We start from the raw sequence: 26,330 nt of genomic DNA, 5'->3' as shown, positions 1-26,330 counted from the left end.
AAATATCTGGAGTTTCTTTGACGATCTGTAAGGACCATAGTTGGGAGTTCTTCAGGCTCGGGGATAGTTATTTGAAATCTTAGTGTTTAGTATTTGTTATCGCATGTTTATTTTGGTGAAAAAAGACAAAACGAAGGTGGTGAAAAAAAGACTAATTGAAGTGGTGGGTTTCTTCAAAAAATAAGGAACAATCTGAGTTTCATAAAAATATTCTGTTTCTCATCTTTTCTCGAGAAACACGTTATCACTTTCTAAAGATAGTTATAACAATCCATTTAAATGATTTCCCCAAATTTTAACTTCCACTTAAGTATCATCTAATCACCATGAGTTAACATCATGATTTTGACTCGTCCGGGTCATCTCGGTCTCCATGAATGACGAAAATGTACAGGAAACCGAGTTTAAAAAGCATTTCCCCTATGTAAAAAGAGAGTTACTATTGTCACACCAACTTTTAGTATTACTAACACCACATGATTCTTTGTTGATTTAGATAGGAATTGATTTGGCATTAGTAAACATTGGTGTGGCAATAGCAGCTCTTTTTTTAAAACTGTGTGGGTTGCATGGTTTTTAAACTCGTCCGAGATTGAGACGTATCGCCCGAGTTAACTTGGTATCGCAATCTAACGAGACCAACTCACAATGAGTCATGAGATGACCGTGTATCGTGAGTTATGCGAGTCGTCTCGGATGATATTTTCGCAAAACTCGTCCAAGACGAACGAGATATCCGAGACATTATAGTTTTTTCATTAACTCGCGAGACAAACGAGTTGACTTAGACGAGATTTTGAAAATCTCGTCCGAGTTAACCGAGTTAACTGAATTTAGATTTTCAAAACTAAATGTAAAATTTATATTTAGGTGCAAATGGATACGAATGGAAAATTATAACTGGTTCGATTTTGAATCAAATTAATTTTTTGATAAATATCTAAAGGACCAGTATCCTTAATCCTTTTGCCCTTGATGAGTTGGGTTTGATATGATCCATTGGCAATCTTAACGGAATGACTTCCGATTCAATAAGAAATCTGAACCAAAAATCATATTGGATTGGTTTATGGGTAAATCATATCCAAATCCAATAATAGATGTGGATTGTGGATCAGTTTTATTGAAATTCGGTAGGAGAATCCAATTGGACCACCCTTTGATTTTAAAAACAATAATAATGCTGAAGTGACCTCAAACTTGGATCTCACATTAACACATCTAGTCATAAAAGTGTCATAGATTAAAAAAAAAAAAAAAAGCATCTATGGCTCCAATCTACTTTCATGTCAAGATTTGTGATATGAGATCCAATCTTGAGGTCACTCTAGCACGACTCCAAAAATAATGCAAACGCAACATAGGAAAAGATGAAGCATTTTTCAAATTTAACATTCAAAACTTGAGAAGGGATAACTATGGGTGTGTTAATATGAAAAAGATAAGTTATTTTTTCCTATATTTTAATTTTATATTTTTTTAGGAGTTCATTTTTAATAAGAATTTTTCCTGAATTTTTCAGATTTTTTCAGATTTTTTAAATGGTTAAAAACCATTATTTCAATGTTGAACGAGACGACTCGACTGGACGAGACGTATCGTCCGAGTCAACTCGGTATCGGAGGTGAACGAGACGAGACCAAATACCGAGTTTAAAAACCATGGTAGGGTGTCTTCGTAGTTCTCGCTTCTCTCCTTCAGAGAGAGAGAGAGAGAGAGAGAGATGGAGGGAGTATCGTACCAGAGATTCCCAAAAGTGAAGATAAGAGATATGAAAGATGACTTCCTCAAGTTCGAGCTTCGCGAGACTGACGCGAGCTTGGCGAACGCTCTCCGCCGTATCATGCTTGCGGAGGTTCCCACCATCGCTATCGACCTGGTTGAGATAGAGGTCAACTCGACCGTCCTCAATGACGAGTTCATCGCTCATCGACTCGGTCTCATCCCTCTCACTAGCGATCGAGCCATGTCCATGCGCTTCTCCCGCGATTGTGACGCCTGTGATGGTGATGGTCAGTGCGAGTACTGCTCTGTCGAGTTCCATCTCTCCGTACGCTGTGATCAAGATCAAACCCTAGATGTCACCAGTGCTGACCTCCTTAGCTCGGATCCATCCGTCGTTCCTGTCGATGCCGCACGTTCCACCTCCTCTGCTTATGATGCTTCAGAGAATAGGTACTTTAATGTCTCTCTCAACTCTTTATCTGTTTTCCCCAATTTCAGAAACCCTAGTTTATAGTTTATAGTTTATAACTGCGATGAAAATGTATCTAACTCTTTTTTGGGCGTGTCTGCGCATGTGTGAATTTATGGGTACCCAATATTAGAAACCCTAGATTTAAAACTGCGATGACAATGTATCTAATTTTATTTTTTTAATTTAATGGGTATCTAATTTAGGAATTTAGACAAGTTATTTTTCTTTGTCTGTTGATAGAGAGTTGAGTCAATATATTTTTATTGTTGATTAATGTGGTCTTTCTCTAAGGGCATTATAATTGTGAAGTTACACCATGGGCAACCCAAGAATTGAGAGTTTGAGACTCTTAAACTTTTTTCCCCAATTTCAGAAACCCTAGTTTTAAAACTACCCATGACTGAATCTAATTAGGGTTTTTTTATAATAATTTTGTGGGTATCTAATTTAGGGATTTAGACAAGTTCTTTCCTTTGTCTGTTGGTTGTGAGTTGAGAAAATATACCATTTTTAATGTTGATTATATGTGGTATTTCTGTAGGGGCATTATAATTGTGAAGTTACGCCGTGGGCAAGAATTGAGATTGAGAGCCATAGCCAGGAAAGGGATTGGCAAAGATCATGCTAAATGGTCACCTGCTGCAACTGTTACTTTTATGTACGAACCGGACATTCATATTAATGAAGATATGATGGAAACCTTATCGCTCGAAGATAAGAGAAATTGGATCGAAAGCAGTCCTACCAAAGTTTTTGATATTGATCCTAATACCCAACAGGTTTGTTAACTCCTAGGTCTTGAATTCTTTCTAATATGTAGAGATCGTGTTCGTTGTGGAGCACAATGTGGTTTGTGTTTTATATTTTAGAGATGTTCTCTAGTTGTTGTTTGGTTGGTAGACCGTTTTTCTTGTCAACAAGGCTTTGGTTCACTTACTAAATGTTCCTTTTATCTTGCTTCATTGTAGAGCACAATGCGTTTTGTTTTTTATATCTACGAGATGTTCTCTAGTTGTTGTTTGGTTGGTAGAGCGTTTTTCTTGTCAACAAGGTTTTGGTTCTCTTACTAAATGTTTCTTTTAGTTTTTTTCTGTATATCCTTTTTTTTGCCTAATTTGAAATGTTAAAATTATTGTTCTGCTTCAATGATCTGATGTTAGTTTTTCTATCAAGTGGTGCTTGGATTGATGAATTTCTTTGATGAATAAAAGCTTGGTTCATCTGATCCTGGAGTACTAACCCTTTTTGCTAATTCCAACTTTTATTGATCAAAAGGTTTTGAACCTTCTTATGCTAACCACTAACCCATCTTTACTTATCAAAAAATTATCTTGATTGGGAGAGAGGTAAATGGAGATAGTTGCATTTGTGTAACTGTGGATTTGGAATAGTTGTAAGAGAAGCGTAAATATGCCTTATAGTGAGAAAGTCAAATTTCTAGCAGTAACAAAACTGTGAACTACTTTTGAGTGAGACAAAAATTTATCTTTGGATATGATGCATTCCAACACCATTATTGTATACATGCTACCTCTAAAAGTCATTATCAGGCTGCAGGAATCTCATTTCACAATCCAATTCTACTTCTATGTAATAAGGATATGGGTGTGTATTCCATTGTCTCACATGGTTACAAAATATATGACAGGGGACTTTGAGAAATCCCTACACCTCAACATGTCCCAACTTATGTGTCTGGCACAAGAAAAACCCTAAAATATCTGTGTCCTTGTTACAGTCCTCCTTGTACATAGTGTCGGATTCTCTGTTAAAGTAATCACTCTTGAATTTTTAGACAGAAAAAACTTGTAGTGGAATCACACCACCGACACACTGAAAGATCCAAGCACCTTTCTATATTTATTAATGACTATGGCTACAAAATTTCAAATGATAGCCACTTATTATAATGATCTCTCACCAGGTTTTAAATAGTTTCTTGATGGAAGTAAGGATGGCATCTCAAGATAGATTGATTATTTCTGAAGAGCTTAATACAAAACATGGTTGGTTCTGTGTAGAAAGATGATTGTTAGTTATGGATAAACCAGGTTTACTCAGATTTGATACAACTCAGTTATTTGTACTCTTATGTCAACAAACACATATGACTTGCTTCGGATTTTGTGTTTCCTGATGCAGTTCAGCCTTTGGCTGCATCAATTTGGTTGTTAGAACATGGGCTGACTTGCTTGTGTTTTCAGGTTGTAGTGATTGATCCTGAGGCTTATACATATGATGATGAAGTGATCAAGAAAGCAGAAGCTATGGGAAAGCCTGGACTTGTAGAAATATATGCCAAAGAAGACAGTTTTATTTTCACAGTTGAATCTACTGGTGCTATCAAAACTTCTCAGTTGGTGATCAATGCAATAGAAATCCTTAAGCAAAAGCTGGATGCTGTTCGCCTTTCTGAGGATACTGAAGAAGCTGACGATCAGTTTGTTGAGCTGAATGCGCACATGCGAGGAGGATGATCAGTTTGGTGAGCTGGCTGCACACATGTAAGGAAGCATATGATGAATTACATACTTGGCTCTTGTTTATGACTTCTGCTCACTTGTTGCCATTCCTTTCATCTTTTCTGATGGTACTATGAAAATTTTGAATTATGATAATTTTAGAATGCAATCATGAACTGTCCTTATTAGGGTAGCTATTCCTGGGGTTACTATTTTGTAATACAATCATCACTATGCTTATTAGGTTATATAATTATGGGATAACAATAGCATATTTATTTTCCTCCATGTGGTAGTTGAACATATCATGTTAGAACATGCCAACTAGTTAAGTTGGTTTTTTTTTTTTTTCAAAATAATGTCATGTTAGAACGTGCTCACTAGTTAAGTTGGTTTTTAAAAAAAAACAAAAACATATATTGTTAGAACGTGCCAACTAGTTAAGTTGATTAAGGTATGTAAGTATTGATATAACGACTTGGGTCCAAATACCTGCCCTTAACCTACAAATTATTGACCACTAATCTTTGCTTGCCTAGCAAAACTAAAAGAATTTAATACAAAAATCATGTTATTGTATCTGAAACGTATTTCCTGTTGAAACTTGAAATTTACTAGCTGGAGATGCCTTCCATGTCTATCTGTTAGGTTTACCTCACTATTGAATTCCTCTTTTTTTTTTTTTTTTTTTAAAGTTCTCGTTGAAGTACAAATATTCCATTTGCATGCTCTGTAATCGTGATGCATGCCAGTCTGATACTCATTAAGCTTGCATTTTTTTTTTTTTTTTTGTTGGGGGGTGGGGGGATTGGTAAGCATGTTTTTAATGAGTTCAGTAACTTGGTGTTGGTGGGTTTTGAACCCAGTCCTTTGGTATCATCACCCAAAGACTTTACCAACTAAGCTAGCTGGCACCTGCCTCATTAGGCTTGCATTATATTGTACTTTTCATAATCTTATACAGAACATTGATGTTTAGTCGTAGTAAGTGGCTAATAACACCTAGTCACCAAAGAATTTGGAGATGGTGTCTTAATTGGTAGTCCCAGGCTGTACTGAATTTTACTTTAAGAGGAGAGAAACATTTTGGTCCTCGTTTGGGAGTACGATTGGATAATGCATTTAGCATTTACAAAAAGGTTATTTTCATCTGATAATTTATTGTTTAGCATTACTTTCAGAAGCAGCTTTTAGACCAACTTTCTGTTTCCTGATTTGTGGAAAAGCACGTTTGTCTGTCAAACGTGCATTGTGTTCCATTTTCTACCCATCCTTTTTCACTTAAATGACAAGATTTCCCTTCATTGTCTTCTCCAAATGCTAGTTTTCTTTTCCTCTTCTATCATTATCCTCCTCTCTCACCTCTGTTTGAACTTTACATATAAGAAGGTATTTTCGGTTCAAGACCTCAATATCGCAGAACCTCATATTTTTTCAAGGTTTCTTTGATACTCCATGTTATTGCACTCTTTTTATTGGCTTCACTGTTCCTGATTTCAGTGTATTTGGTTTATGTAGCATTTTTCAAAACTGGGTTTTGCCTGAGGTGAGGGGTGTTGTTTTGTCCAATTTATTCATTTTTTTTTTATTTAATCTTTTTTGGTTTCTAGGAATTAGTGACAAAGGCATTGGTGACATTATGTAGTTCACTTGCTGGAATATCGAATTCAGCCACATCCTATTGGATTTGGTTACTTGTGGGTTCTCTTTTAATAGAGGCTATGCAAGTCGGGCACACCCCCTGAAGTTGGTGAGGTGTGACATTGCATTGTTTAATGCAATTTCAGCGCAGACCTCCATGGAAATGCTGAATGATACTGTCTTTGGTAAAGGAAAGGTTAATTTGATTTATGGTTGAACCAATCCTTTTGTTTACCAATTGTAATGATTAATTGACCATAATGATAATTTTTACCCTTAATGTTCCAAATTACATGTTTTCAGTGTTTGCTCAAGGACTGACCAAATGATTTGACCATAACTGATAGAGTTGTGCTGGAGTGACTTCAAAATTTACATCGATTCACAGAGCCATAGATGTTTTTCACTCGTTTCTTGATGTAAACAATCTACAGTTCCATACACATCCACGTCAGCAAACTGTGAATTGATGTGATTTTTAAAGTCACTCCAGTATTATTCTTACTGCTAACCATAACATTGGTGTCTTAATTGATTGCTTAAGCTCCTGATATTAAATTTCTTGTGTTATTGTGCTCTTTTGAGGATTTAAGTTTGCATGTGATTGCTATGTGCTTTAGTCAACTGTTGTGCAAGGTGGAGTTTTGGGGGGGGGGGGGGGGGGGGGGGGGGGGGGGGGTTGAGATGATTAACTAGTTTTGATTAACACAAATTTACATATATGATTTTAAAAATTGTTCAAGATTTGAGATGACTCGTGGGGGAAGGTATAGCAAGTTCATCGTCAAAACCAGTATCATCTATGAATGTTTGGATGTTGCAGTCCTCTACAACAACCATGATGTATGGTTAGTACTTAGTAGAGATAAAAAGCCAGGCCATTTTCTCCTTATAACGTGCATGTTGTATCTTTAATCTTGCATGTTTTATCTTAATTTGGCACTCAATTAAGAGAGATGAGCCAGGCCATTTTCTCCTAATCAGAGAGGAGATTCTAAGATCTACGAGCTAGGATCTTATAGTTTGATTAAGGTAGGTTGAGGATTAAATTGGTATTGAAGGTGCCAGCTTACTCAGTTGGTTAATGTCTGTGAGTGGTGACACCATGAACTGGGTTCAGAGCCCACTTTCATTTGCTAATTATGACCACCAATCTTTATTCTGGATCAGTACTGACCACCAATCTTGCTCACGTAAGGAAAAAAAAAAAAAACTGTTCGCCGGGGTGAGGGGCGAAGTATGAAGTATTTCTCAAGAGGCCAAATCATTTATACTACCTAAAACGAAAAAAAAAGGCCAGTAAAATTTAGGTTGTCTTAATAAGTGATAACCAATTTCTTCAACGAATTTAGACACTAAATTAGTGTCCGAATGATGGATAAAGAACTTTTATGGTATTTGTTTGCCAGTACAAGAAAAATGCACATAGTTGCAATTACTATTGTATATTAAATTATGATGCACATTATAAAATTATTGGAAAAAGTAATGAAGACTAACAAAGAAGTGAGGATATTTGTTGGTTTCTTCCCCAAAATGCAACGTCTTCAACCTCCCCCCAATATGTTGTAATTGGGGTTTGGTGGTTGAAGTAGAGAGAATGTCCAGGTTGAAGGCGATGGAAAAATATTTTGACCTTAGAAGTTGAAGATGATAGATTGAAGTCATCATCTTCAATGAAGGTAATAAAAAAAACCTTAGTTTCCGCCCTACTAGAAACCTAAATCTCCCAAATCCTACCTACCTAAAAAAAAAAGTAGAATATACATGATGGATTTTAGAGAAAAAATGGTCATTGATGGTGTGAAGTCTCTTGTATAAATAAATTAATAATAAAGAGGGAGGTGTGAGGATGCACAATTAGAGTTGAACCAAACAACAAACAAGTGGTGTGAGAGTGTGGGTGACAATAAATCAAGAAAGAATAGATAAGATAAAAGAAGAAGAACACCCCACTAATAAACCTAGAGACCAATTCAAATTATCTGAAAGCGTGAAGTCCCGCCCTGACACAAGAGTCCAAATGTGCATGTGTGTGTGTGTGACAAAGGAGACATGCATGACATGCAGTAGTATCACAGATACTGAACATGGCCAACCCCGAAGACACCTATTTCTCTTATCGTCCTTTTCTTCTCTTTTCTCTATTCTGTCCATCGAAAGGGACGCTTGAGGCCTAAAGGCCACCTTCACAACTTATTTGCTAATATCTCTCAACCAACCAGACATACCTACAAGAAACAACCTGATCTCTTCCCACACCTTAGGACCACTTTACCCATTTCCCTACATCATATCAAACCAATTGAATGCTTCTCTCTCTCTCAACTAAGTATTTGATATAGTAGGCATTTTGGGGCTTCATAGCACGTAGGTCCACCTTAGTTATTACAACTCTAGTGATGGTTTTGTTACACGTCCCAAATCAATAATCAAAATGAGGATGATGAGATGTGTAATGTTAGATTTATTTTTGTTACGCACCTTGAGATTTTTTTGTCTCCTGTGACATTATCGTAGTACCTATCAAAGAGATTATGATACCTACCAAAGATTCTTTGATATTTAAGTGAGATAATTTATGTCTCTTTTCTTCAACAACTAGGTCTTACCTCCTCATATAGATGAATCAAGATCAAGTAAGGTGTCCATTTCCTTGAATAGAAACGGTGTTGGGCTTCTAATTACCAAGTCATTTTCTACTTTGCAAGCAGCCCTATGTGTTCAATCTCATACCGAGAGGTGCCATGTAGACAAGCATGTTGCTATAGGAACGAGATATCGCTCTGGATCATGATTCTATACAGATTTCCTACTTATCGCTCGAGTAAACATCTTAATTGGTTTCTTTCCTAAGGATGCGTGCACAAACATGGTTACCATATCTCATGGGAGGATCCGTCCAAGTGATTGGGTTATAAGAATGGATTAAAATGTATGAGTGTCTAGTAGGGCGGTTAGACGATAATGACATGTTTGGCACCATATTAAGTGACAGATGACATTGGATGCTAATCATGTGGTGCATAGTGCAATGGGATTACACTTACTTGACTCACGAGAAAGGAATGTACCTGGCAAGGTCGTGTGTACTGGGAAAATTGGGTCAGAACCCAGAACACAGAAGTGAAGTGGAGGATAAAACAAATTACCAATCTCAGAGTCTTTTTTTGCTCTCTTACAAGAATAGCATCAGTACCTGTAAATAGTAGTAGTTGTTGTATCATACCATGTTTAGAGTCCCCTCACTGCCATCTTATCACTCTGATTACTACACGTGTACTAATCAGAATCCAATTTATTGTGACACAACAAAGAAGCTAGGCTTGTTATGCTTCTTAATTGAATTTTTTTTTTCTCACAGAAATCTGTGATCACCAATCACATGTACACACGTGTATTAAATGTCATTCTTAAGGTATAAAAATACCATTATTAGTTACAAAACTACCCTTATATGCTTGACGTGGCAAGTATTTAAGGGGTGTGCGAGCACTGTCAGTAAAAAACGACTCTTCTTATCCCTTAATAGTCTTGACACGTGTCAGAGATATTTTGACTTATGTTAATGAAGCCTATTTCTACTAGGCCAAGGTCAAAGCAAATTAATGATTTAAAGATGGTGGGCACTAAGAGACAGGCGTCGACAAAATCAATAGAGGAGATGTTGGTCCAGCTCAGCTTGACCAAAATTGTACTGCTTGAGCCTTTATGGACTGTGGCTGAGCCATTGCAATTGGACAAGGCTTCTGTTTATTGAGTGGGACTTCGTTTTTTAATGACTATTGCACTTTGCCCACTCATATGGTGAAAATTCTAAGTTATTACCTGTGTAAAGCTTTTGAGACGAATCATGTAAAATTTTGTTCTTATTGTTTAATTTCTCATATTTATCCTTCATTATTCATCGATATAATTAATTAAATTAAAATATTTTATTAGATTATTATTACATACTATCATTATTTCAGTAGTGTATTTGAATATGATTGCAACAAATGGTATCTGAGCACAATCTAAAAATTTGAAAAAATCAGAATTATGTCAATAACGGATCAGATTGATAGTGGAACACTATAATTTTGAAGAATTCATAATAAGTAAATTGTAAGATTCAAATTCTTTGTGCGACAAAAGTTTTGAAAGAGAGGTTCGATGCAGAGGACACCGGTCAAGGTGGACTAACCCCACAAACGGATGACAATCAAGAGGAGAAAAAGGGAGTAGTCGCCACGAGAAAAAAAAAAAAAATTGAAAATTCTAATTAAAGTAAGGGGTCATGATTTTTTGACAACCTCTCTGACATACGTTTCTTGACATGGCATGGGTTAGAATCATAGATTTTCCTTGAGATTCATAGTTGCACATCTTTTTAAAAATGTGTATCCCGATGAAAAGATCAATAATTCTAACATATGACATGCCATGGGCCGTATGGGAGCATATGTCAGATGGGGCATCAAAAAATCATTATTCTTTAAGTAAGGGTATGAATATTAAATCAAATGGATGTTAAATCCACTAATAAAATGTAATTCATTTATTATATTATATATATATAAAGAAAAAATTGTTTGACCTTTGGAGGCTTACAGCTATATGAGAGTAAAGAATTGGAAACCCAAATAGAATTTATGTTATATAAAATAAAATAGATGAGGATCATTAAACTTAAAAGACAAACCTTGAAATAAAATTTAATAAATAATAATAGTATGTGGTGGGATTTGAAGAAGAGAGGGTCAAAAGAGACAAAGGGAGACATCAAATATTATTCGACAATTATTGGGTAGAGAGTGGGGACTGAAGATCTTTCAACTTTTGTAGCGAGCTGTTCCGTTGAAAAATCCTCCCTCCTTCCCTCCCAACTCCTCTCACTCTCTGTCCCAAGGCCCCACACTACCATTACACCAACCTTAAAGCAAGAAATGCGAAGTTTGAAAAACATCCCACAACATATTATAACATTGTTCCCCTTTTTCAAATCCCAAACCTTTTTTACCTTTCACCTTTGTTGGGGGTCGTTTGCTTGTTAAAAGCTTGTGGACTCAGCCTATAATTTGGACTACAATTAATTGTTAGGGACTGTTTCGTGTAATCTACTCTCTCTCTCTCTCTCTAACCTCTTAAAATTAGTTTTGATAGACACAAAATTACGTATAGGATTTAAAAAATCGTCCAAGTTTGAGATAACTCAGAAGGGAGAGATTCGAAAGATAAGAGAGTCCATTACTGATTAACTATAGACATGACTTTATCATTGGAGAGTTTTTGACAAGTACCACACCGATATCACCATTGTGGATTAGAGGGAGTAAGGAGAATACAAGACGACCTGAGGAAGCTGAGTTGTAAGAAGTAACACAAAATTGCCTTTATAATAATGCTTGGAAATGTACTTCAAACAGTTACAAATTGATCCCTTATGTACACTATTGAAATGGGAGACTTCAATGCTTGAAGGAGAGGATTATTTGTGACCCTTACAACTTGCTATAATCATATCGGTATCATTTGTTAATGAGATGAGACACCATTATTGAGATAATCTTTCTTTTTATTCACAAAAATGAAAAAAAAAATAAAGAAATAAATTTAAATGATCGTTCAAGTCATCGAAATATTGTTCATTAATGTAATAAAATGAAATGAAAAACCGAGATTTGAAATCATGCTTACGCATCAATAATAACATGCCCAAAATTTGTAAACAATCATGATTTTTTAACTTGAAAATTTTCACTTGATATGTACTCGTCTAACGTGGCAAGGGCACAAAATCATAGATCTTTTTCTTCAAGATACACAAGGAAAACTTTAAACAATTATGTGCCCTTGCCACATCAATCGAGTATAGACCAAGTGAAAGTTTCGAGTCAGAAAATCATTAGCGATTTGTAAATGTTGTGAAGAAAGGACATTCTCGTGATATATCTATCAATGGCACGTGGAACAATAAGAATAGGAAGTAGTTTAAGCAAAATAGGTGAGGTGATCAATAATAACATGCAAACCCCATGCCCAAAATTTGTAAACAGTTGTGATTTTTTGACTTGAAAATTTACGCTTGATCTATACTCTTCTAACGTATCAAGGGCACAGAATCATAAATCTTTTTCTTCGGGATACACAAGGAAAACGATCAACAATTTTGGGCCCTTGCCACATCAGTCGAGTATAGACTGAGTGAAAGTTTCGAGTCATGAAATCATTAACGATTTGAAAATGTTGTGAAGAAAGGACATTCTTGTGATATATCTATCAATGACACATGGAACAATAAGAATAGGAAGTAGTTTAAGCAATACAGGTGAGGTGATCAAAATATACTATTTCTCATCTGTAAGTGGACCCAAGATCAGACAATGTTATATAGATTTAATTAGAATACGAAGAAATCATGAAAACCATGAGATTGAGAAGGACGATATACGGGGACCAAACATGTCATAACTTCATGGTTCAACTAAAATCCACTACAATGCTCACTTAATATATATGGGTCCCGTTCAGCAACAAACATTTTGGCAAAACATTTTTCAAAACATGGGTTAGAGGTTTTGGAATGGGCTGATTTTTGGTGAGGATGATCTCTACAGTGAGGAGATCATCCTTACCAAAAATCAGCCCATTCCAAAACTTCTAGCCCCAGTTTACAAGTTGAAAAATCGTGGACCGTTCATTTTTTGTAAATCATTTTTGATGGGTTTAGAAGTTTTGAAATGGGCTGATTTTTGGTGATGATGATCTCCTCACCGTAGAGATCATCCTCACCAAAAATCAGCCCATTCCAAAACCTCTAACCCATGTTTTAAAAAATGTTTTGCCAAAATGTTTGTTGCTGAACATTTCCATATATATATATATATTTAGTCCATATTAAAAACAAGTTGATCTAATCTCAAAAATAAATATAGATAAAAAAATATTAATTAAAGCTACTATTTAATTTGTAAAACGTGGAGAAAAGCACATGAAAATGTTCTTATGTTTGTCAGTTAGTTCTAGGGTGGTAATTAGAATTAGAAGTCTTAATAACCATTTGGATTTCATTTTGGAGAGCACTTTTGGCGCTCATATTGACTTCTCGCATTAAAATTAACGTTTTGGAGCGTTGTGGATCATGCATCGTTGCATCCCATCAAACACAACAAGGTAAAGTTGCGCGACAACCCGACGTGAAAGTGCATAGGAACCACAAATGCTTTTCATCGAGATTCAAGTGAAAGAACATCTCGATGAAAAGCATCTATGGTTCTTATACACTTTCACGTCAGAGGTGTGCGATGTGAGGATCTTGATGTCACTCCAGCACGACTCTAATTTTAATTAATGATTAAAATACTTCCCAAATGTCATAGGATATCAATTTAATAATGAAAAAAAAAAAAAAAACTCTAAATCTTTTAATATAATTATCCAAAGGAACTGATTTTCAAAATCACCTCCAAATCATCAAAAGATAATGCACAATTGTACTTCTATTGCTTCTGTTTGCAATATTTCAAAGTATAAGTACATTACAAATCCAAACAGATCCTTAAGTGTTTTAAGTATTTTTAGTTAGTCATCCACAGACACACATCATTACTAAAGTTGCATTTTTAATACTTTATCTTTGTTCTATTTATTCGAGAATCCCTAAATTCAAAAAAATAAAAAACAAAACTTAATATTTTTATTTTAGGTCATCTTCTTCTGTTACCTTCTAAGTCCTAACAATATCTAATCTACAAATAAAATATATGGACGGCGTTGCCCTTAAAATAAAATTTTACTTTATCTAATACTTGTGAAAATAGATAAAAATTCAAAACTGATTTTGATGTAAATCAAATTAACTGAACTTAATTCTCCTTACAGTTTAGTCTCTATAATTATGTCAAAATACCTCCCTTGAAACTCCTTTGCTATGTTATAAGATCTCTTTAAATTTATATTTAAAAAAGTTATTAATCTCAGACCTATTGGTAAAAAGAATGCTTCAAAAGGTTAAAACACTTGTATATTAAAAATAAAAAATAAAAGTAATTATTTAATCTTTATTTTTTATCTTAACAAATATATATATATGGGCCAGGTTCGGCAATTAATGTTAGGAAGCCAACATGTTTGTCTTATGTGGCTTAAAAGTTTCAAATTGAACTGATTTTTGGTGAGAAAATCATCCTCTCCAAAACTCAACTCAATCTGAAATTTCTAAGTCCATCAAAAGTAATTTAGAATTGTGAACCATTGATTTTTTACTGAAAATTTGTAAAACACTTTTGATTGACTTAAAATTTTCATATTCAACTGATTTTTTGTGAGGATGATCTCCTCATCATAGAGATCATTCTCACCAAAAATCAGTTCAATCCAAAACTTTTAAGCCACATAGGACAAACGTGTTGCCTCTCAAACCGACACCACCATATATATATATATATATATATATATATATATATATATATTCTATTTCATATATATTTTCATAACCTAGCATTTTTCATATATAATTTAACTTATAACTAATATTTTGTTCAAATTTCTTTTTATGGGTAAACTAGACTTGAACCCACTACCTCAGAGTTGCTTTGTAATATGTCAAACCAACAACTGATGCAACTTTCCAATACTTTTCTATATCGATATTATTTAACTTTTTTTTCTTCTATTTATCCCTTATATTTTTAATCTTGCCAAATTAAAGAAAATAAATTAAGAGGGCATTCATATACAAATATCAATTGGCCCAAAAAACATTTAATCAAAGAAATAATTGATCCAGGTTGAGGGTATTTAATTTCATAAATATAAATTATAATTTATAAACAATAACAAACAAACAAAAAAAATGTCTTCCCCAAATCATTGTCTTGCCCTTATACTTCCAAGATTCAAGCTTTATTAACATGGGCTGAAGGAGATTCAATTAAAGATGGAAACAGAAAAGGATGATCATAATTAAAAATATAAAATAAAAATGCAACAAAGATTTGAGAAAAATAACATAATCAAAGTCTTATCCCAAAAAATTGAGATCCACTCAACATATCTTATTCCTCCATTCAATTAAAAAAAAATGTTTATATTTTAAGTGCACTGTAATAGCTTGAGCAGCTACAGTTGCCAAAGGAAGCCTTCACAAATGCCTAAATTCTTGTTAGTTGTTGGACACTAATGTATCCAACGGTGTCCGACTCTAGAAGATCTCAAACCAAAAAACCACAGATGGCCGACAAACTTTGTCTCAAAGCTTTGACTTGAAAACTAAATTTATAGATTTCCTTCTTATTCTTCCATCTCTCTCTCTCTCACCAACTCCATGAGAAAAATAAGAAAAAGAAAAAAAAAAAGCATTCCAATACATAATCTCTAATCTATCATTCCATCCAAAATCAAATTGATGCAAATAGTACTGAATTTATGGTAATATGTGTTCATATATAAGAAGAATAACTGAAACAGAGATCAATAATATTTCATATGAAACAGTGTTCATTGCTTCATCTAATCATCTCTGGTCTTCCTTTACTTACCCATTAAAATGCAAACCATCTCTGTTCTCCTTTGCCCCATAAGTAGTACTGTGGTAGTAGTGGGAGGATTAACCTGTTTAATCTCTCATAAATAAACTGGGTTTGGCAAGAAATGCAGAGATGGAAAGCAATTCGACTTGTGCTTAAGCATATATTATGGAAAAGAAAAGCATTTGTTGTAGATAATAGAGTAGAAATAAAGATAAAATAGGAGAAGAGATCAACGTGGGCTACTGAGGACATCCAAGGCCACACGGTTCAAGGTTGGCAATCGCATCTGCTGCTGTTGGACTCGATTCTTCTTGTACTGAGGCTCTGGTGATGAAGAAACTGATGAACCCACAGCCCATGAATCGTTCGAGCTATCGTAGCTGAAAGACGCATCGATCACACCATTTGGGCTACCAGGTACAGATTCATACTTGCGTTTGCGGTTGTGGGTGAGCCCATTATCGTCAAAAATTGATTCAAGGATGAGTCCATAGCAGTCATCGACTTTCTCCTGCTTTTAAGTGATTTAAGATTAATGGGTTTGTTTCAAAATTCAATCTTGGAACTAAAATGCAGGAAAAAAACAAAAAGATATTAACAAACCTTGTTGATTTTGAGAACACCCATTAGTTGGTTTTGGTAATCCATCGGATTACAGAGCTCAACCTGGTTGATAACGTGCAACATTGTTGCAGTAGCCAATACAGATGGAGGATAACAAACAAACCTTGAATCTGTAAAATCAAAATTAAAATTGAAAGGATAAGATTGGTTTCTCCTCTTTGTTTACTGTTTTATACTTTAATCCTTAATTGCTTACCTGCAATTACATAGAGAAGAAGACGTTCACACCTCCTCATAAACTCCCAATGCAGATTACTCTTTAATCCAAGCCTCCTTATGATGTGATCGAGAAACGAAAGTGGTGTTACAGGGTTCATCTTCCAATGAAGCGTGGATAGAATTAAAAGCTCCATTCTCTGAATCGTTTTAGCTTCAAAAACATACTTCGTCTCCTCCACCTAATAAGTAAAATAAAAGAGCCAGACGGATCAATCGATGAAACTAAAGAACACCCATTTAACAAAAACCCATTTTTAAGGTTGGGTTGAAGCATACTTGCAGATCTAAGAGGAGGGGAACTTGGGTTTCTTCAACCTTGGCAGCAAGAGAGAGACAAGCAACAGAAACAAGTTGGGTCATCCATGGCTTATCTCTCTGAAAATGAAGGCTAGATATGAACCTATCTAGGTAGTTAACAGCTAGAACAGCAGTAAGAGCAGAGAAAGCATAGTGACCATTGACTTTCAGGATCCACTCCACAGCCTCTCGACGAGCTACCAAAAGATTCGAACCTGTGTCAAGGGTTTTAATGATGTTGTGGATCTCTTGTTCTTTGGAGAAGAGAGAGAGAAGCTCTTCATCTTCCCAAAATAAGTCTTGTTCAATTAAGAGAAGAGGTACAAGAGATGAGTTTGTTGTTCCACTGTTATTGTTACTGTTCTCGCTCTCTTCTTCCTCCTCCCAACATTCTTCTTCGCAGTACAAAGCATCAAAAAGGAACATAGTTTCTTGCTGTTGTTGTTCTTGTTGTTGTGGAGGAGCCATCTTCTTCTGAGAAGAAGTTTAAGCTTCTACACATTATAAACAAAAGAAGTAGAAAGAGAGTGATAATCTCACAACAGGAGACATCTCTCTCTCTCTCTCACTCTCACTCTCTTTCTCTCAGTTTGTGCAGAAGGACTAAACGAGTACGCAAAGGAGTTTTGCGAGGGAGCGTTCACGCTTGTCCTTTATTCTAGAGAGGTACTATTGGCCACTCAACTTTTACTTATTACACCCCAATTTTTTTAATTATTTATCATGTCCCAAGATTAAAAGTGAAAACATTCTTCAAACATTTTATAAGGTTTGGCTCAAATTATACTCTCAAAAATTACCGAACATTATAACACTCCCTCAAACAATTTCAATAATTATTTGCAATTATTATTAGGCTGATAAAAAATCTTATTCCAAAAAAATCTTTTATTTATTCAATTAATTTCTTTATTTTTAATTGAAGTGTGATAAGTAAGGATTGGGGTGTGAATAGCAGCTCTCTTATTTTTGGATTGAATTATTTACTATTCGATTAACTAATCATTTTAATTATCATGAATGATCACATTTTCATTAAAAAATAAAATTCATAATCATAACAAATTTGATGATTTTAAAGTGTCCATTTTACAAGTTTAAAGTGACAATTTTCAATCAATCATTTTAGACCCGGAAAATTATCACTTCTAAATTATCATTTTGATAATTAAAACGAACTATTAGTCAGAACCATAGATTCATCAAATGTTGATGACTTTTTCTTAAATATCCCTTCATTTTATGTTTTTTTTTCCTAATATTTACTAGTCGTTGGTTTGGTTTGGATGTTTCTTTGGCAAGCAGCAACGTATCGGCACACAGACCGAGTCGGACCCCATGAAAACAACCTCTTAGAGAAGACACTGACTGTATTAAATCGAAAGAGAGAGAGAGAGAGAGAGAGAGAGAGGGACAAAAGGAGAAGCTTAAACGATAGTAATTCTAAAAGTTTTCTACTCACACAAGAAGAAAATATACATATAAATGTAGTGAGAGAGTTGTCACTGTTGTGGGGTTTTCTACTTTTACTTGCTTCATTTATGATTTTAGTAAAATTATTACTAAATTATGAAACCATTGGGTTGAGATGGTACATAGAGGTGTGACAGAGTACATAGCAAGTGCTTAACGTTCCAGGTAGAATTATACTGGACTGGACTCGAATTAAACACGAGTCGACTCGATTTCTGGCTGGTTGACACATTTGAGTCAAATAAATATGTATTTTTGGCCTTTGACTTGCTATTTACTGTTTACATTCTTCATTGGAATTGTAACAATTTTCTTCCAAATCCATCTCTAAACCTAACTTTTTTAACCACATTATAAAATCTCTTTTCTAAAACCATTTTTTAAAGTAAATTTACCTCTCTCTACAACTATTAAGTACAAATTATCAAAGAATAATTAAGATTAAATGATATTGGATGTGGAGGTAAGAACCATGTTGCTCTAGGATGGTGTCATTCCACATAACAAAGCTTATGCAATATTATTTCCATACACCCTGACTCTCATATTTCTTACCTGATTGAATTTGAGCGTCGAAGAGGTTGTGACGCTGGAACACCCAAAGTAAGGAGGAGAATCACCAATTGCAGATCTTGAGGTGGATAGCAAAATTATGGATTTTTGCATTCACATTAGATATAAAATGTTTAAGACCATACTAAATATTATTTATTTTAGTAAACAAACTTGTCCCTCATTAATCATTCAAAAGATTAAGATTGTAGAAAATTTACAATAAATTTGAAAATCATGATAAACTCCTCTTACTTCTTTTTTCATCAATTTTTTTGGAATAGTGTTAAAAACACCTTAATTATTATTAAGGGCACCCTCACACTGTAGCCAATTTTTTTTTTTTTTTTTTTGTCTTCTATGAGTTAAAAGTTTCGAAATGAACTTATCTTTGGTGAGGAGATCATCCTCACCAAAAATCAGCCCATTCCAAAACTTCTAATCCCATAAAAGAAAAATGGACATTTTGTTTTGATGAGAGTAGAAATTTTGGAATGGACTAATTTTTGGTGAGGATGATCTCCTCATTTCCAAAAATCAGTTTGTTCATAAATTTTTAATCTATATAAGACACACAAAAAAAAAAAAAAAAAAGACTATTCTGATAAGGGTGCCTTTGATATTTATTCGGGTGCCTTTAACATATCTACATAACTCTCATCTTGACTGCAAATTATCCATTCAGCTTGAGTGGGTTTCACTCAACAAGTTTATAATATTGGTTTCTTAAAATGTAATGTAAGGCGGAAAAAAGGATGCACAGATTTTAATATAATTATGTTAGGGTGACATAAAAGATAATACATGAGTGACATAATGACATGGTGGTGCACACATAACCGTAGATGTTTTTCCATCAAATATGAGTAAAAAGCATCAACGGTTAGGTGTGGGCCACCACGTCATTTGTGTGACTCATGTCCCCATTTGTATGTGTCAGTCTAGCATTAGTGCTTTACTATTTGGGGAACAGAAGGGTAGAGAAAGAGAGAGTGAGTCAAAATTATTGGGTTGACCGTATTGACCTTTTGTCTCATATACAGTATACACAATCTTCTATAACTTATGGATGATTATATACTAAAGTAACATGACAAGAGAGATGTGTTCTTATAGCCAGGCGCGTTAAATGATGTGAGGGGTATTTTGGGAATTTAAGAAATATATATATTGTATCGGTAGGGGTGTGGGTGCGATCCAGATTGAATTTTTTTTTATTTTTTTATTTAAAAAAAAAAAAAAGTTATTAGAAAAGAAAATCACGAGGAGAAGATATAGGATCTTTTCTATACTTCTCTCTCTATATATGGTTCCTACACTTTTGCAGACTTGAACTTTGGACCTCCACTTTCAAGACTCAAGAGAGAGAAAGATGACAAAAGGACAATACACCTCACAATTTACAACTGTGTTTCTTACTTTCTTTCTCACTCTATAGAGTTGGCTTTGGGTTTCTCTCTATAACTACTACTAATAGATGAGAGCGAATTATTGATCCCGCCTTGTCTGCCTATGCTGTCTGCAACAGAAGCCGTACGTTTCCTTTGACATCTATATTTCTCTGAACCAAATTTAATATATATTTCTGATTTTTCTTTATGAAAATTTTTCGATTTTTCTTAGAGCTACCCTACGTTGTAAAAGTCTTTAGTGTAATAAGGTTTTACTTTACACGTGAGCTAACTGTAACATAAAATTATTTTTTAAAACTTCTATTGATACACTAACTTTTAATTATCATACATCAAATAAAATATAGAGAAGTACCTAAGATTAAGAGGGATTTATTTCTAAATATCCCAAATTTTTGGGTGATATCTTGGTAGTCTAGTCAATGAAATTTTATTTCTTAATGACCCTTCACCACCTTTCAATAGTTTATTTAAATTGTTGAGACTGGCAATTCAATTATTGAGATCGACATTTTACGATTATTGATAATAATGATTATAAATAGTCGATTTCGATGGTTGAATATGAATTGCTGAGTACAATGATTCAAATTATTAAGATTGAGATTGACAATTTGATTGGTTGAGCTCAATAATTGAATCTCAATGTCGATAATTTGTGTTTGTTATTTTAATCGGGTGAGGGATATTAATAAAAAAAGATTTTTATCAAGTGGGGGATTGAGGTATTGTCCAAAATTAACATACGATGAATTTAAAACAAGTCCCTGTTGTAGGGTCTATTAAGAATTTTACCCTAAAAAATAAAGAGATGCTATCATGGCCTGTCTATGAGCAAGACCTAGTCATCTTGGCATCTCGTTCAACAATGACAAAAATGAATTGTGATTTTAAATTTCGTACAAAATGTTTGACTTGTTTATTCGTCTCGTTGGTGGACGATACCAAGATGTATCGGACAAGCATCTCGATCTTGGAAGATATTTAAAATCATGACTGTTATTGCCACATCAAATTTTACTAATGCCTCGTCAATTCCTATGTAAATCAACAAAGAATTGTACAAAATTGGTGTGGCGTTAGTAAAAGTTAGGGTGACAAATAACTCTCAAAAAAAAAAAAATTCAAAATAAGAATTAATATATTGTATTGATTACTCCATATGCAAATGTTTGTTTGGAGGTTTTATTTAAAGATGACCTACCTATAATTAATAGATTTTAAGACAAAATTGAAAAATCATCACGTGATCTTCTCATAAATACAAAATTTGAAGAACGAGAGAGAAGTTGACATCAATCTCCCGCATGGCCAAGGCATTTGCACGTCAAGAAAAGCTGGTTCTCACTAAAGAAACCCACGTACATCACCCAATAATAAGTGGTTATGCTAATGCATCTCCAATATACACTCACTCTAGGATTGAAAATAAAAACCATGTTAGATCTCACCATAGTTGATTTGGTTGGTATTACTAGGTCACCTTTTCATAGCCAATCTATTACATCCAACATGACTACATCTTATATGTAAAAAAAATTGAGTTCTTAATCTGAAGAAAATAAATGAGTGAAAGTTTGTTTTCATATACTAGGCCTCTAGAAAATGGGATATATGTCTTTGATTTTAAAAGAAAATGGTGGGTGTGGAGATTAAAAGATTAAACACATTACCCGTAATCCAAGATTATTTCTTTAATTAAGGGTCGAGAGGACCGGTGGACTCATGTCAAATAAAGCATAGCTAGGCGAACACACATTTTGAATTGTGCGTACACCAAATCAATGATCAAATAAAATATGCATCCCGGAAAGATGTCTCATATTTTTAGAAATAAATATAAATAGTTGAATTTCTTATGTACAGAGTAACTATTGTGTGATGTATTACAATAAAAACTTATGTGTTACTTTGAGTCTAGAATCATACAATGAAAAGAAGCATTTTTTTTTTTTTTTTTACATCGTGGGTATCCCAACCCTTTCAGTGGGACTAATCTCATGGTCACACACTCCACCCCTTCAGAAAGTCCTACTTGTAGCAGGTTGAGTTAAGGGTCCACTAAACCTTGGAGTCATAGGATTTTTAGCACTTGACCTACTCTTCCGAAGCTTATCAAGGCTCGGTTTGCCACATTGCCAACCCCTTGGGGTTTGAAAATAAGCATCACAAATGATGTGTGTAAGCATTTTTCTTCGTTCACTTAACCTAGACAATTGGGTGATTTCTAAAACAATGAAAATTAACCCACATTTAATGTCTAAATAAATCACTGGAGGGGGCAAAATACATTTATTTAAGGCCACAACTACTGACCAATGCTTTAATTATTGCTGTATTGTGCACGAAAAAGAATTCCGCGTAGGTGCTTCTATAAAAGTACTTATGTTGGATGTATTGTACTTCTTGTGGAAGCACTTTTGAGTAATTAGCTCATCTTTGAGAGCGATTAGGGGAGTTTTTTTCTTATTAATACTTTGGTAATTTTATTAAAAGTTTTGATCTTTTGCATTAGCTTTATATCTTAAATATTTCAAAAGGTATGATAGTACTGAAAATCCAAAGACATTACCATTTAAAAATAGTCGCAATCAAGAACAGTGTCCCGTTCCAATAAAAATGTTAGGTGTCTATGCAGAACATTTTTATTGGAATTCAAACACTATTGGCTGTGTGAAGAACTTGATTAGGAGTCCGAGGTGTTTTAAACACCAACTAAAACTTGCCACGTTAGCTTAAATATTCTAAATTTAAGGTCAACTGCCTGCCCAAAAATATTAAGTATCTTTTAAAATATTGATGAGAAACACTTCTCAAGTCCATTCTAAATAAAATTATTTAAAACACGTTCAAGCATGGTTTTAAAACTCATTTTGATGTCTTGTTTCGTTCATGAACGAGATCGAGTTGTCTTGGACAAGTTTTTTGATACGTTTGAGTCGCCTTGTTCAACAATGAGAAAAATGAATCATGATTTTAAATCTTGGCCGATATGTATAACTTATCTATCAGTCTTGTTAGTGGACGATACTGAGACATATCAGACGAGTCATCTCGCTCTCAAACGAGATTTAAAACCATGCTTTCAAGTGCTACAAATTTGTGAAGCGCTCTCCACAATCAGAGGAACTATTTCTCATACCTAATGATCACATTTGTTAAACCATATTTTGATTGCAGAGGAATGCTGTAATTTCTGACTTTTAAATGGTGGACTCTTGTGCAATTATTTTTCTGTAGTTTATTTGTGATCCTTGTCGATAAGTTAGCATCACTATATTAATTGGGAATTTTATATTAAAAGGTTCCAAATTCAGTATCAAAGGTAGATCTAGAACCATGATGATCACACAAAACGTGGAGAAACATCAACCCTAAAATAATTAAGATAAAAACGATGGACAATTACTAAAATTTGTCCCCCAAAGGATATCTTTTCAGGATTCATCTTTGGCTAGTGGATTTCTTTTCAATTGGCCTGTCTAAGTCTCATGATAAATTTTTTGATTTGGTATTATAAGAAAAACTCTTTCCTTACTAACTTACGTTTTACTCAAATGGATTACCACATTAACAACCCAACACCATAGCCCTCTTGATTTCGTGTAAAAACTCAGATCCTAAAAAATTGAAAACCAATTTATTTTAGGCTTGATCCAAGTTCTAGAAAATGAAAGGCTACCAAACTTTCATTGAAAAGTCAAATTTAAAATAAAAATTCAATGGTGAAAAAGTTTTTTTTTTTTTTTTCCTTCAAAATTCATAGAATTTTATCCCATACAACCCTGTAAAATCGGATCATGTTTTTGCACGCTAGAAAGTGAGCACAAGGACTCCCTTAGTAAGATTTCACCTTAATAAGATTTGAAATCTTACTAAGTTAGTAAAGCTAGTCTTACTCGTATTATAATAGTGTGGTTCTCACAAACCATTGATAAAATTGTGCCTATTGAAAGTTAGGTTAACTGATTTACTTAATAATTTTGTTTGATATAATTAATTGAGCACCAAATATTTACAACCATGGAGTCATGAGGTGGATGTGGTGTCTAGTTCCACAAAATCCAACTTCACCACAAGCAAGCTCACTAAGGATTTCAATTGATCAAGGATTTTCATTGAATTGGATCAACTCCGTATTTTTAGATTTGGCTCGATATAACAAACAACATAAATGTTGCAATGGCGTGAGATCTTCACCATGAATGTCATCCTCACCAAGAATCGTTGTAAGTTGAAAAAATATCTGATCATTCAATTGATTTTCAAGTGAAAGCATATCTACTGTGACAACCCGTGCCTTTATAAGCTCCTTAACAAAGAATTGTAAGTCAAGTGTTCAAAATCACACAAAGCTATAAATTTCTTGAAATCACCTTTTAGAGTCCTATTGACCTTTGACTCAATCTATTGCATCTAAACTTTTCGAGGGGTCGGTGAATGATCAGGGTCGGTGAATGATCACCATCTCTCAAAAAAATATATAATAATAATAATAATAATAAAACACACACACAACACACAGACACATCTCATTAAAAGAATTTGCAATCTCCTCATGTTTGTTTCGTGAAACTGGCATGGTTGACCACCAGAGGATACAGACCACTTGGTAGATGTGTACCCTCACAACTCACATGGCTCGTAAGATCATAGGACCCGCCTAGACCAATCTTTAGGGTCATCAACTTGTGGTCCACCCTGATTGTGATCAATCAATAATAATTTATGACATACCGCCTAATGTGGAAAGTGGTCTAAGGCTTCATGGTCCTGATTAGCCAGCATTTATGATATTCGATGTACATAGTAAAATTGTCAGTATAGGTCCACTTATGCTTTGGGCATGGCCTGCAAGACCTCCCACTAGGATTATCAATGGATCGGATAATGTCGTTTTGGGACCAACCCAATACGGATTTGATCAAACCGGAACCATTCTTATTAGTGTCGGATGAGAATTCTTTGTGGTTCGGGTTTTATTGGATCTCAATAATAAGATTCAAACCCAATTGCATGATAGGATTCAATCAAATTTGATTTGATGTATAAAATCTAAATAAATTTTAAATATAAATAAAACATATAATACAATCTAAATACTTTTTCACATTTTATCGAATTGGATCCTATATATTGGATTGGTGCGTGGCCGATCTTGAAACCTTAGCAGAATCCAAATTGTCGATCTAGATTTGAAGTTATCGGATAACAACGGATCTGATTTGAGGTCTGGATCCGATTCAGTGACAGCTCATCCTCCCACAATGTGTAGTTGTTATACATGGTTATCCAAATGTTACGCTAGTTGGTCAATAGTTATCCTAAATAAAGGGCTCAAAGCCATAGATTCTATTGGTAAACATAGTTTAAGATTGTTTAATTGAGTCTTTCTTTGTTTTTGACTTTGTAGATTCTCTTTTCCTTATTTCCAAGTGTCAACATCTTTCCATTACTTTAAAATAAAATAAAATTAAAATAAAAACTTTTCTGGATTCTATTTCTTTTCTTCATGGAAGGGCAAAGAATATTCTTGAACTTTTTAAAAACTTCACAGCCTCCCTACACTATTGACTATTGACTTTGACCAATCTAAACAAAACTGCCCTCGGTCAATTTCAAAGCGGGCAATTGCTCACAACCAGAATGATTATTAGGTAGATTTTTGGTACGTTTGGAAAGTATATATCTGAATTTTTGTCCTATTTATTCTTTTACTAATTATTTTTAATTGGCTATCTTACTTATCTCGCATAAGGTAATATTTGAACCAACAAAATCTAAGTTTAAGCTTATCCCCAAACTAAGTAAAAAAGCTTATCCATTTGGTTGTCATCCCATTTGAGAAAAGATTCGCGATCCAAAATTATGTCCCATTCCCATGAGAATGTTAGGTGTCTATGTGGAAATTTTTTATTAGAATTCAAACAAATCGGGCTGT

General features: G+C 34.2%; 2 protein-coding genes across 2 annotated transcripts; one reads left to right on the top strand and one right to left on the bottom strand.

The window, feature by feature from the left end:
• The first annotated feature begins 1,684 nt into the window (after nt 1-1,684).
• Nucleotides 1,685-4,869, top strand: LOC147409225 (DNA-directed RNA polymerases II, IV and V subunit 3-like). The gene is made up of 3 exons (XM_086426665.1): nt 1,685-2,175; nt 2,739-2,976; nt 4,402-4,869. The coding sequence occupies exons 1-3, from the start codon at nt 1,724-1,726 to the stop codon at nt 4,672-4,674; spliced, it is 963 nt and encodes a 320-aa protein (XP_086282791.1). The 5' UTR covers nt 1,685-1,723; the 3' UTR covers nt 4,675-4,869.
• Nucleotides 4,870-15,738: 10,869 nt separating this feature from the next.
• On the bottom strand, nt 15,739-17,563 carry LOC147409224 (cyclin-D3-3-like). The gene is made up of 4 exons (XM_086426651.1): nt 16,932-17,563; nt 16,633-16,834; nt 16,416-16,546; nt 15,739-16,323 (listed from the first exon to the last, which is right to left on the bottom strand). The coding sequence occupies exons 1-4, from the start codon at nt 17,418-17,420 to the stop codon at nt 16,042-16,044; spliced, it is 1,104 nt and encodes a 367-aa protein (XP_086282777.1). The 5' UTR covers nt 17,421-17,563; the 3' UTR covers nt 15,739-16,041.
• Between the last annotated feature and the right edge of the window lie 8,767 nt (nt 17,564-26,330).

The sequence above is a fragment of the Akebia trifoliata genome, chromosome 2 (genome assembly GCF_017979445.1).
Source record: "Akebia trifoliata isolate Shusen 1 chromosome 2, ASM1797944v1, whole genome shotgun sequence".
In the NCBI taxonomy this organism is placed as follows: domain Eukaryota; kingdom Viridiplantae; phylum Streptophyta; class Magnoliopsida; order Ranunculales; family Lardizabalaceae; genus Akebia; species Akebia trifoliata.
The sequence above is the reverse complement of the archived record's forward strand: the minus strand, read 5'-3'. Positions and strand labels throughout refer to the sequence as shown.

Bases quoted from the DNA above. Each gene is read 5' to 3' on its own strand.
- LOC147409224 (XM_086426651.1), bottom strand. From the start codon at position 17,420: ATGGCTCCTCCACAACAACAAGAACAACAACAGCAAGAAACTATGTTC. The intron at 16,835-16,931 runs GTATGCTTCAAC...TTTACTTATTAG, and splicing joins CCCTCCTCTTAGATCTGCAA to GTGGAGGAGACGAAGTATGT. The intron at 16,324-16,415 runs GTTTGTTAATAT...ACTTAAAAGCAG, and splicing joins GTGTTCTCAAAATCAACAAG to GAGAAAGTCGATGACTGCTA.
- LOC147409225 (XM_086426665.1), top strand. From the start codon at position 1,724: ATGGAGGGAGTATCGTACCAGAGATTCCCAAAAGTGAAGATAAGAGAT. The intron at 2,176-2,738 runs GTACTTTAATGT...GTATTTCTGTAG, and splicing joins TATGATGCTTCAGAGAATAG to GGGCATTATAATTGTGAAGT. The intron at 2,977-4,401 runs GTTTGTTAACTC...TTGTGTTTTCAG, and splicing joins TTGATCCTAATACCCAACAG to GTTGTAGTGATTGATCCTGA.